Source organism: Neopsephotus bourkii, unplaced genomic scaffold (assembly GCF_033783945.1).
Source record: "Neopsephotus bourkii isolate Nb327-2 ecotype Australia unplaced genomic scaffold, CSIRO-AGI_Nbou_v1 NB_1780, whole genome shotgun sequence".
NCBI lineage: Eukaryota > Metazoa > Chordata > Aves > Psittaciformes > Psittacidae > Neopsephotus > Neopsephotus bourkii.
Window position 1 is genome coordinate 7,555,073 of NW_026902254.1, and position 13,070 is coordinate 7,568,142.

A 13,070-nucleotide genomic window follows, 5' to 3' on the forward strand; every position below is an offset into this window, starting at 1 on the left:
TTGATTGAGCTGTGTTTAAGAAGGCATGTGAACAGAAAACAGAGTAATTTCTTACTACTGTAGTGAAAAGGTGGAAAGTTTGTCACCCAAAACATTTAACAGCTTCAGAGTATTAAGAGTATTATCTTGCATGATGTAGGGAATTGGTAGCTCACAGAGAGAAAATTTCTAGACCCATTTAAAAGAAAGTTTTCAAATTGAACTTCTGATATGCCTAGATGGAAAACTTTTTAATGCCTTGGCACTTCTGCCTTTAAGTAAATTTTAAACTTCTAGATCTCAAAATTAAATTTTAAAGAAAAGGAAAATTGAGAACTGAATTGGTAATTTTTAAGCTAAGAGGGTAGTGGGTCAGTAGTGCAGTCAGTCTGGTGTAGGCTGTTTGTAAGGTTTTACTGTGCTGACAGTAACAATAAAAAAAAGAAACAATAAAACAAAAGCAAACCAAAGCAAAAAAACCCAAACAAAGAAAAAAAAAACAAAACAAAAACACCCACAGCAAAATCAAACAAACCCCAAACAAAACAATCAGAAAAACCCAATTGCAAGCTCACTTGGCTTTATGTCACCAAGGGTCATAGTTTGTCAGCTTTGGGACAGAAGGTTTCTTTGTTTTTTTTTTTTTTTTTTTTTTTTTTGTTTGGTTTTTTTTTTTTTTAATTTTTTTTTTTTCTTTTTTAGTCCTGTGTATTGAATTCTTAATGCATGTTCTGGCTCCTAGGTTTTGGAAACTGGTCAGAAAAATTGAGCTTAAATGAAGAAGCTACATAAATTATAACAACGTTTGAGGCAGACGTGCACTCAACTGATACTTTGAGCTTACTGGTGTAAGTTTGTAGAGATGAGGTGTCACTGAAGACCTACTGTTTATGAAGGGGACTAACTGCAGCACAAGTGGGCTGCGTTGGAGCTTGTGCTCCCACTTTAGGCTTTCTGATTTGTACTCTAGGCTTGTGAGGAGAATCTTGCAGAGAGGACAGATTCTGAGCTTGCCACAATGGTGTTAGAAACTGTTTGGTCATATGTTGTGGTGTGTTTTATTTGGGTTTGCTATTATTCCAACTCCTGCTAATGTTACAAAAGTCTAGTTTAGGTTTTGTAGGCACAAAATCTACTTGAAAAAAAACTCCACAGATTTCCGTAAGTAGGGAGCGCAATGCTGTATTTAAAGTCCAGCCATGATGTCAACTTGTTGCAGGTAAATAGGTAATTTTTGCACTTGACAGTTAATTGCAGCAAGTTGTCTAGGACATGGCCTTGTCCTACGCCTCCTAGCTGAGAAAGCAGGGATATAAAAATGGAGCTGGAGTTTTCTGCTCATGTAGCATACATGTTGTTTCACTGCATTAATTCAGTTTTTCAGTTTATTGCCCACTACTGTGTTGCTGGTTAGATTCAGCTATAACATAGGGCACGTCAGGACCAGGGTTTAGCAGCAGCACTGGCTGTAAAGTGCACTTCTGACTGCTTCTGCATGGGTTTCCTCCTCCCCCTGTGCCTTTGCTGTCAGAAGTGTTTGTGTACAGAGAACCAATTCAGGCAGGATCGGTTACCTGAGCCTTCCTGCAGCATGATTACATGAATGTGCTTATGTTGGTACAAGGAGCGGGATAGTACAAAGACAGGAATGGAAGAGGAAGGGACAAACAATTGGGAATCCTTTTAGCATTAGTCTTCGGCTCTTCCTTGCATCCTGAATATACTCATGCTGTTGGGTAGGTGTGCAAGTAGTGTACAAGCAGTAGCTGGCAATGTGTGCTGTTCAGGCAAATGCAGAATATTCAGGAACCTTATAGTTTCCTTTTGTGTGTGACTTTTGTCTAGAGGTGGAATACTACTTACTTAAACTTGTATGTAAACTTGTATCTAATTCTTTGATGGGAAGAACCATGTGCGTGCAGTACAAATTTAATTATTTTTAAACCAGAATTGATGTAAGTCTCTCTAACATTACATGAGTTCTGGAGTTCTTGTTTAATTGAACTGAGTTTCTTCTTTTTCTCCTCTGTGATGCCAGTGCATGACTTTGTGAACACTCATTATGTAGGGTCTGGCTTTTATTTTATTGCCTGCTTTAACAACAAAGGAATGGAAAACTATGCCATTTGATATGTTTTTATGGGCCTAGAAATATATTTATAAAAACAGTATCAACCAAGATGTATCCAAGATATGTGCAGTTATGGTTATTCTGACATCCTGATAATTGTAAATAGCACTATCTGTACTTTTGAGCAATAGCATCATGATAATGTTATTTCCAAAGAAGTGTGACCAGTTCATTTTTACATTCTGAAAACCTGTTTTCTTTTTGAAAGCCTCAACTCTTTCCTTTGCATTTTCAACATTTCATTTGCATCAAATAAGCCAAGGTGAACCGAGACACCAGCAGTAAATTTGTCATCCTGGTTTATCACTTGGTGAAATTAATCATGAGAAAAATATTTAGCAGCATATTAGTAGGAGCAAAACTGCCAGTTGTGCAATCTGGAGTTGGATGTGAGTGCAGAGTAGTTCATGTAAGCTGCTGGAAGCAGGGTAGTACTTAACTAGGCAGCAGTCTGCACTGCTAAATCCTCACATAAGCAAACAGAACTATTTAAAGAAACTGATACTTATTTACATCCTTAAAATTACTGATATGTTGAATGATACTAAAAGGAGGTGTTTCATTATGGTGTTATTGATTAAATAAATGAATCTATGCACTCAGTGCCTTCGTATTTCTGAAAGTATAAACATTACTTAGGCTGACAATTTAATACTTAAACGCTAGAATCTGAACAGATTGTGTATTTATTTTTTTTTAAAGGTGCCCTCACGCTAAGCTTTCTTTATTGTGAGTACAGTGTTAATCTTTTTACTTTAGATTTCAGTTGTATAATTCTGATATGCTTTCCTAAAGTATAAATACATCCTGACACCATGTTGTTACAGGAACTCTGAGGGAACTGATGATCCTACAGATGGTGCTCACAGAAGATTAAATTTGATTCCTTGGTTAGAACAGTTGTTAATATACGTACTAGATCAGATGGTCCAGAACACTGAAGTAATTCAGTAATGTCAGCAATGTCATGCTTACATGCCTGATTCATGGATATAGTATATGATTATGAATCACATGTGAAAATAAATATATCAGAGAAAAAATTGATGTGATTAATAGCATAAATTTAAAGATATATCAAGAGCTTGTGGAAACAATGACTTTAATACACTCTTCTAATCCATAGTTTTAGTAGTTTATTTGTCTGAAAGTGTAAGGATTTAGGTCTTAAAAGATGCTTTTTTAATCTTAAAGCCACACCTGTAAAACTTCTAATGCCTTTACTGAACTTTTTTTCAGATTATGTAAAATGGTAAATTGCTTTTCAAGGGTAGCCCCCCCCTTTTTTCTTTTTTTTTTTTTTATTCTAAGAAGCTGTGAACTACCTTTCAGCATGAAGCAAGTTTGTAGACTTTTGCATTATCAGCCATAATATCATAGTGATTGTAGTCTGCAGATTAGTCTCTTCCAGAAAGTAATTCAGTGTGGCTCGTGATCTTGAGCCATATCCAAAAAGAAATTGGTACACTGAATATTGACTAAGAGGCTCAATATCAGGCTTCCAGGTTAATATGCAGCAGAGGTGTTAACAAGGACAGAATTCTAAGGAAGAAGATGGGGTTTTATATAGAAAACCATTACTAGGAAGTTTTCTTCAAAAATCACATGGGCATATTGTCAGACTTTTGAGAGTCACTTGTGAATTGTTTTTCTAATTTCCTAACCAAGTCAAGAAAGTGGCTTAAATGCTATGCTGCTATTCTTCCTTAAGAGCTGACAAATTATTAGGCAGATTAAAGTATATGATCAGGGATATACTGCACTTTTTCCAGCTTCCTGCTGTTAGAAAATGGGGAAACTTGTTAGAACAGTGGTAGATAACTAGTCAGACCTAAAATGTATTAGAAGCTTGAATGTGTGTTATGTGCTATACTGAATATATATGAATATGCATCTGCAGTTTATTTCATCAGCTTAATTAATGTTCTGTTCAGAAGTGAACTCAAATAGTAAATTCATAGTCGTCTTTCTTTGATAGCTGTACTTCTAAACATGTGTGGGATATAAGGCAAAAATACTGCCTTATTCATTTTGTCTGAGTTAAGAGTGTTTTTATTCAAAGAGAATTTACTAATTTAGATCATCTTCGAACCTGTGTTAATTTGTTTTTTCTTGGAGCTATTAAAATTTTAAATGGTAATAATTATGATAATGTGCAAAGAGTACATAATACGTTTTTAAAGGTGCATTAAATAGTCTTTACTACAAAATCAAGATATATGGATGAGTACTTGGATTTAAACTGCATTAAATATCTCCTTTCTTCGTCTTGTCTCACTCAGTAAGTGAGACAGATTTTCCTATTACTGCGAGCAGGTATTAGATATCTGGTATCCTTTTTTATTATTATTTTTTATATTTTAACTGAACATTCCTATGTGTGTTTTGGTTTTTATATTAAGTACCATTAAAGTAAATGTAAGGCTGGAAGTAGGAAAATAGGTGAATTTTTCATGGCTTATATAAAATGCATCTCCCGGTTTCCTCTCATCCTGCTCTGTCAGGGTTGGCAGGAGTTCCTCTTCTAAATCAGTCTGCTTTGACTATTGTGTACAGTAATTGTCCAGCTTCCTCTTCCCTTCAAACTATGTCATTGCTCAGGGAGGGTGTGGGAAGAAGATGGAAAAGCCATGAAACCATCTTCTTGATTTTTGTTTAATTAGACCGTGTTGTAATTTAATAATTAATTTCTTAAGAGTCTAAATTAAGTGTTTATACTGATATTCTGTCTTCTCTGTATAATCCTTGACATGATTAATGTATTCAAACCCCTTATTGCAACTTTCTTTTCAAACAAGCATTGCTGATTAGGGATAGTTGCTTTGAATGCAGTTAAGTTAAAGCAAAATTAGATTTGACATAAAACTTAGTTCTCTAGAGAATTTATTTTGTATCTTTTCTGTTGAATAACCATTTTTATTGCTACAAAGTTCTTGAATAGTTTTCTAAAACAGTGTGTGATGTTTAAAATGTCTTAACAGGTGATCAGAAAGTTAACACTCCATGCTGTTCTGCAGTTTTTTATGCTTTTTATCTAGGAAAGATTAGAAAAGCCTTAATCAAAAACTGTTTTAACACATGATTTTACTAATGGCATTATTGTTTGAACTTTTGCTTTAAATATCAGATTGGTTTCACTTTTTTCCTGGGCATAAAAATAGGAAACTTACATTCAGAATTAGACAGCTTTTTTTTTGTGGGTGTGGAGAAAGCAGAGATGAGCTAATGGTGATTTAAGAAAAAATCAAAGCCTTGATTGCCTGATCAAGTTTCAAGTTTCCATGCAGGGTTAAAAATGTAATTGATTTGCAGGTATTAAAAGGTATTAAAGTAGCAGACTAAATGGACATGTCTCAGTAGCGACAGAGCCAGGTTTGGATTTCTCATGGGAATATTGCTTATATATAAAGTGGTAATGAAATATTTTAAGGCTGTTCAAAATAATCTGTTTTTACTGAAGGATGTTTAGTGGATTTGAAAAGAAATATGGCAGCTTTCATGGAGCTGAATTGCAAATATCTTTGGTTTAATTAATTTTTTTTTTTTAAATGAAGTGCTACCAGTCACTAGGCATTACACACATGCTCAGAAACAAGTGCTTCAGATACCAGGCTTTGCAGTCAGGAGTTTTATCTGAGTCTCATCTGCTGTTGTTGCATGAGCTTAGAGAGATGATTTCAGAAATTGTCTCAGTTTCTAATATGGGGTAATGGAAAAGCTTAATGTGAAATTTTGCATTGTAAAATTCTTTGGAGACAGCAGTGGCCTGATTTTCCTTTCCTGTTGCACCCCTTTCCCTGCTGTAATTAGTATTACAGCAATTTTTCCTCTTTAGGAAGCTCATTTAAGTAAATCAATGTTGTGATTAAAAGAGAAGTGTATTCTGCCCCTTTTGTCAAAGTTTTTAAAAAATGTTTTTATTGGAAAGATGTGCTGAAGTGATGAATTTTATTTTCCACTCTAATCATTTAAATAAATGTCACAAGTGACATTGTCAAGTTAACAGTTATATCCTGCTCAGCCTACTTGCCATATGGAGTAGTTTAATTATTAAGAGTAGGAGTGATTTGCTTTGGGAGCTTTTAATTGAAAGATTAAACAAAGCTTACTTTGAGGCTGTGTCTTCAAGCATTTGAAGACTTTAATGACACCTTATGTAAAGATTTAAACTAAAAGAAACATGTTTGTTGCCTTTGTTGTGAATAGCTGTTTTGAACATCTGGTGAAATTCTTGAAAACGCTTGTTTTTCAGTAATTTGAATAAACCCTACTGTACATGACACCCAGATTTGTACTTTGTTATTTTACAGTTTTTGTCTTGCCTTGAAAGGAATATATAAAATTGATGAAGAAACTGTAATGTATTAAAGTATAGTGTAGAGCTAAAGCACAAAAGAAATGTAATGAATAGAAATTCTAGTTAGATAAAAATCCATTTGTGGGGGGGTTGGGGATATTGTGACCACCTGCTTTGCTCTGGAAAAATGCAAAGAAATCCTACTTCTTGGGAAACAGTTATTTTAAGATGAGAGTATGTACTTAGGAAGCTGAGACTTTGTATAATGCTTGCCTTTTCTGTGAGGCTTCCCTTTCTCCCAGATGGCTTCTCAGGAGCAAGGAATCATAAAACCAGAAGAACATGGTACACTCCTGAATTCATCAGAAAAAGGCTGTCACAGAAGCACTGCAGACTTTCATAGGACTGCCATATGCTAGTATAAAAAAGTGTGCTTCCTTCTCTGTGAATGCTGAATGTCCTCACAGAGCAGAAATGATGCGTAGTAGACAATCTATCCAAATAAACCCCAACCGCTAAGTTGCTCTGAGTGAACTAATGGGAAAATTTAAAAGCATTTAAATTTTAAATTTGGAGGTGTGCATCAGGTTCCAGGTACCTTTGAAAATCATAAAGATTTTGTGTGACCCTGTATTCTTCCTTAGAAAGGCTCAAGTGCTTTGGAGGGCAGATTGGAAGTGCAAATACTTGCTAGGGTCCCTCTGTCACAAAGCTGCTATGCTCCAGTGTCCATATACCACATGGGGTGTGTGTGTGTGTGGGATAACCACAGGATTATTAGCTGTTTGTCTGCCAGTCTTTCATTCTGAAGTCTGTTACGATTGCAACAATTTAGAGAAAAGTGCAGGATAGATAAAGACTGCAAGGTGCATGTATCCTTTTGCTTTGGGACCATTTGTAATGGTGTATTCCTGAAATAAATTTCAAGGGCTTTGCTGAAATGCTTGAATGCTTGAAGATATGGATGTAATTAATCTTCTTTAGTGGTTTGTGTCATTAGTGTCAATTTAAGTTAACCCCTGTTGCTTTTAGAAAATGGGATGAAAAAGCCATTATTCTAATGTTTAGGAGAGTTTCAGACTGAAGTTTTTCTTGCAGTCTTGCCTTATTCTAACCTCATTGGAAGACAGAAGAGGAAAAAAAAAAAGGGGAAGGGGAAAGTGTGTTACGTTCCCCTTATCTGCAAATACAGTTTCCTGTATACCCCCTTGGATAACTCTACTCAGTTTACTATCAAACTGTCTTGTGTAAGACTGGTCTATACCCATGGCCTTGTGCAGCTCCTTGGACTGGTGAGGACTTATTTTTTCCTCTTGCCTCAGAGCTAGGAATCAGTTACTGAACTACTTGAGGCAGGTGGGAGGGTCAGTTCAAAAGCCTCCGCTGCACTTGGTGAGCCACAAATTTGACATGTAATTTTTTTTAGTAGCAAATTCTCTCCATATCATGACCAGAATTTCTGAAAACTTGCTTCTGAGCAACATGAAAAAATGGGCTGTAAAATAACTCCTGCCTAGGGTAATATATAGTGTGCTTGTATGACTCTTGTCCACTTAATCTACCCTATATCTCTTTTGTTTGCTTTGCTAATTCTTCTGTGCTGTTTGTTAAAGGAAGGATCAGATTCTAAGATATCAGGTTTATCCCTGAATGAACTTGGTATCCCTGTGCTCTTTCCTGTGATGATGGTTTTGGACTGAGTATATTATGCCATACATACCAGATTAAGACAGTGAAATCGGTTCAGATGTGAAATAGTTTGTCATTGAAGTACAACAGAATGTTTGGAACCCCAGAACACCTTCAATAGATTCAAATTGAAAAATAAACTATCAACTAGTCATATAATTTATTGCATGGTCTTAGGCCTATGTTTATGGTGCTTGTTCTATATTGAGTCTTTTCCTCTTGGCTTTCATCTTAATTAACAGGATGCTTGGGAGGTTTCTAGCCGTGCTTCATGTAGTATTAATTTGAACTGTTTCTGCCATGCAAGTGAGGCAAAATTATGTGTGCTAGAATCCTCTGTAAAGCTGCAGGTCATTAAATTTGTCAGGTGGTTTTGGGATTGGTAGGGCTTCATAGGTATGCTTGTGAAATGTTTTTCACTTATTCTTTAGGTTGTGGCTTTGTAAATTGTTGTGAGATTGTTTTCTGTGTAGAGGGATGACAGGTGTTTCAGTCTAGGAATGTTTAATTTTACCATATGAAAATAACCTTGAAGGTAAATCTGGATTCTGTTTAGAGTGGGTTAATTTTTATTACAGTCAAGATGTGGTCCTGCTCCATGTTTCTCAGTTCCAAAAGGAGCAATTGTAACTCTGTCGTCTCTAGAGAGAGATCAAGTGTTCCTGGAGCCAGGACATGGGACATTTGAAGCACAAGCAGCCTGTTTACTTCTCTCAAGAAGAGCCATAGCTCTTTAAAGTGCCTTCCTTCTTAAATAACCAAAAAAGGCATATTTACGATAAATAAATCCTCTGATTAAGAAATTAAGAGTTGAAAACCTCAATTTTCAGAAAATGTACTCTGAGAACTTTTTTTAATTGAAAAGCTGGGCTTTCAGCTGAACAAAATAGAAAAGCATTTGAATGAGTGCTTGCAAACTGAACACTTGGTCTGACGTTTTCTGTGTGAGTCTAGGAATATCTACAAATGAAGTTGGGTGTGTTTGGAGGACCTGTTCATCTGTTCTGACAATTAAGCTTTCTTCTGACTGAAAACATAGTATAGAACTAGTCTTGCAGTGCAAAATGTTCTTCTGAAAATATGTTTGTGTTCAAAAAATATCTTCTTTGTTTGTGGCTATTGGAATTTAATTATTAGCAGAATTTTGAGGTGAGTCATAGTATTGCAAGGGAAGCCTTTCTAGAACAAATACTCTGTATTACAAGGGTAAGTCCTTTAACCCCCCAATGACATTGCAAGGCAAAATTCTGAAGGCTGTGTATTGTACAAATTAAACCTTTTCTAATGAAGCGAAGATGGGCAAGTAGAAGATTTTTTTTTTTTTTAAATATAAAATTACTCAGTTTAACTTTTTTTCATTACACACTACTTGTGTTCCTAAGCTGAGAATTGTTTGAGAGTGGTCTTGTTTAATGTTTAGTAATTTGCCTTTATGCTTTCTATGAAGTATTACTAAATTCAGCGTCTCCATTCTGGGATGGTTTCAGTAAGGCGTTTGGTTTAGTTTTTATGGTTGGTTCTTGCTTGGGTTTTGTTTGTTTTGTTTATTTTTTCAGTTGATACATGGACACAGATAACAGGTAACTGTTAACTTCTGTGTAATAAAGCTGGTATATAAAGAGTGCATTGACTCATGTCTAGCTGTAGGGATCAATCCTGTTAATATGCGTTAGAGATTCCAGCTATGCTGTGGTTGCTACCTTTACATTACTGCTTTGTAACCTTCTGCAAGCTGAGTCTTATCAGCATCCATTATTTTTGATTGTTTTAAAATTTCTAATAGAATCATGCTAATGCAAATTGGTATGGAAGTACTAAAACCAATAAATATTTTTCTGTGCAAACTCTTGATCTTACCCTTTTCTATATGTGCTTCCCTTTCATTACTTTTATAAATGAGCCTTTAATAAAATCTGTAGTAACATTTAAGCTTAATCCTTTGGTAGACTAGAAGAAGCAAAAATTACTTGTGCTGCCTCAGTTTGTATTTGCCTTGATATGACTGGAGTTGACGAGTTTATGGGACTAGGGAGTGCATTTTTATAATGGCTATTGCAGTGAGAATTCACTGTCTTAATAAAGCTGAACTTTCAAAAACTAATTTGTGTATCCTTTTCCACCTTCTGTTCTTTGGTGGTGTTCAGTACATCAGAATTAATGAAATATCTATTAGTTAATGCCAAGGTCTGTGAAAGACAGTCTTTAACAATGGTTGGTCATGCATTGTAGAATTTTTGGAGCATTTGGCATGTGCCTTGTGCAAGGGAAAAAACAGAGATATAACAGTCTGACGTGGTGAAAGCAGGGCCATCAGATGCATGCGAATCATTAGTCTTTGGTAATTAATGTAAATGAAAATGTGCTATTTTTGACCCGAAAACCTGCTCCACAGTAATTCTGGTGTTTTTAATCGGAACATACATGGCTGAGAATATGACGTGTTCTTATCAGTTGAGCTTTCTTTGCTTCTCTTGCAGTCCACTGTGAATATTTTGCATCCAGTAGTACTGTCTAATTTGAATATGATCTGCAGTATGGCTATCATTCCTTTGTTACCTGTTTATGAAGCTATAATCATAGGAATGACACTTTTTTTCCCCTCCTCTGGTCTGTTTAGCTCAAGTTTTCAGAAAGGAGGTTGAAAAGCACAGTGACTTTATTTGCTGTTGCAGTGATATAGAAGAGGTGGAGATAGCAGTTACAGGGGTAAAAAAAAATAATACCCAAGAGCCAATCTATTCCAGCCTGTTCTTTGGGCTTTCCTCCTGATAAAGAGTTGACACCCTTTCCCCTCCAACCCTAACCTCCTCCCCCCCTCCACTTTTTTTTTGTTAAGAATTATTATTTTACAGGTGAATTTGGTATCTATGACCTCCTGGCTATGCGAGATGAAGGACATGTACACATACAGAAATTTAAGCCCATTCTTTTTCTTGAGAGCTTTGTATTCTAGAGCAACAGTAGATAATATTTCTGGTTTGTTTTTTTTTTTTTCCCCCTTCCCTTTAGATCCCTGCAGTTCACTCAGCCCACCGTGCTTTACTGAGGAGGACCGATTCAGTCTAGAAGCTCTCCGCATGATCCATAAGCAAATGGATGATGACAAAGATGGTGGTATTGAAGTAGATGAAAGTGATGAGGTAGGAGTAAAAGCCTTCACTTATGCATACATGAGGTCTGTCTGTTTTAGATAGCTGCTCTTCATGTTCCAGCACTTAAGTTGTTACTGTTTTTCTTAATTCAGCCCTTCCCACAGCCAAATGTAGAAGAAAAGTCTAACTTCTAGAATTGTCTGAAATGGAATATTATTGTCCCTTGTTCTAGCCTAAAGGAAAATTTTATACAACTATATATAAAAGCTGTTATTTTTGTGATTAGTGTAAGAGGTAGGCAAATGGTGTTGGTTTAGCTTGCAGTGAGGTTGATGTCATCTGCCACCTCATATTTTAATTTGTTTGCTCCAAGATTTTCCTGTTTAAGTCATTGTTGCTCTTTGCTATTTACTTTAGATCTGTTCCTGGCACTTCTTGGTGCAAAATAATACCCGTTACAGACAGCAGTCAAGAAAGGTGTGGCTTTTTTGTTGTTGGTTTTTGCTGTTGTGGTTTTGGTGGTTTTTTTTTTTAAAGGTGTTTTTGCTTACATTTGATGGACAAGTAGCAAGTACCTCCTAAGGAAGGTTGTACGGACCTGCCTGTAGTTTTTTGTGACTGCTTGAATGAGTTTGGTAGGCAGGCTTCTAGTGGTCCTGGAAAGGGCTTTGTGCTTATCGTAGAATCATGGAAAGGTTTGGGTTGGAAGGGACCTCAAAGATCATAATCTAGTTCCAATCCCCCTGCTGTGGGCAGGGATACCTGCCAGTAGACCAGGTTGCTGAAAGGCCCATCCAGTCCATCCTTGAACACTTCCAGGGATGGGGCAGCCACAGCTTCTCTGGGCAGCTGCTTTGAGTGGTGAGGCTCTCTTGTAGTGAAGAATTTCCTCCTAATACCTAACATAAACCTACCCTCTTTCAATTCAAAGCCATTCCTCCTTTTCCTGTCGCTATATACACTTGTCAGAAGTCCCTCTCCAGTATTCTTGCAGGCACCCTTTAAGTATTGAAAGGCTGCTCTTACGTCTTGCCAGAGCCTTCTCTTCTCCAGGCTGAACAAACCCAGCTCTCTCAGCCTTGGTAGGGGAGCTGCTCCAGCCCACTTCATCATCTCTGTGGCCCTCCTCTGGACTTACTGCAACTTTTTAAGTTGGGGCCATATGCAGTACTCCAGATGGAGTCTCACGAGAGCCAAGGAGTAGAGTCACCACCCTGAACATGCTGATCACAGGCATGTCTCAACTTTGCCACTGGGGTTCTTAGAGTTGCTGGGTAGAAATTGAAACATCCATATAGTTTCATTGTTCTTGCTTATTTTGCTTTCTGGCAGTTGTCAGGTACAGGCTTGAGAAAGGAAGGGAAGAGGGTATTGCCATGTGGTTCTGAAGCCCATTTTCACTGGAGGTGAGTGGGAGAAGTATCTACTGCTTATTTTTTTCTTCCCGTTTTTGTAACATCTTTGGGAAGATTGTTCTCCCTGAATAAGTTGTCAGTTATCATTGTCAAGTTTAATGTGATGCTACTTACCTTTCTGCGTGACTATATACAAACAGCATCAACAGTGATTGATGCTTTGTTGCTAGGAGTTTCGTGAAGGAATATGGTATAATGGAGAGAATGGTCCAGAACAATATAACTTTGGAGGGAAAAATCTGCTCTGTACCTTAGCAAGTGTCATGGTGGGGTAGTTCAGATGCTAGAAACAGAGTATCTCTGTTACTGCAGAAAGTTTGGTTAGTCAGTAATGTTTGGGACAGGCACAATCCAGTCTGCAAACTGAAATGTTAGTGATGGAGTGTAAGCTTCCTTGAGGAGCTTCTCAGCACTGTGTGATTCTCTTGACTTGTTCTGTATTTGTTTAAAAAGTTAAAAGACTGAAA

General features: G+C 36.6%; 1 protein-coding gene across 3 annotated transcripts in view; it reads left to right on the top strand.

The window, feature by feature from the left end:
• Positions 1 to 13,070, top strand: part of STIM2 (stromal interaction molecule 2) — a 62,342-nt gene that overhangs the window by 24,262 nt on the left and 25,010 nt on the right. For 2 of the 3 annotated variants that reach the window (XM_061379959.1, XM_061379962.1), the window contains exon 2: positions 11,106 to 11,236. The exons of the other annotated variant lie outside the window; for it this stretch is intronic. In XM_061379959.1, the coding sequence (XP_061235943.1) occupies positions 11,106 to 11,236 (131 nt within the window). The remainder of the gene's footprint in view (positions 1 to 11,105; positions 11,237 to 13,070) is intronic. 3 annotated transcript variants of the gene reach the window in all.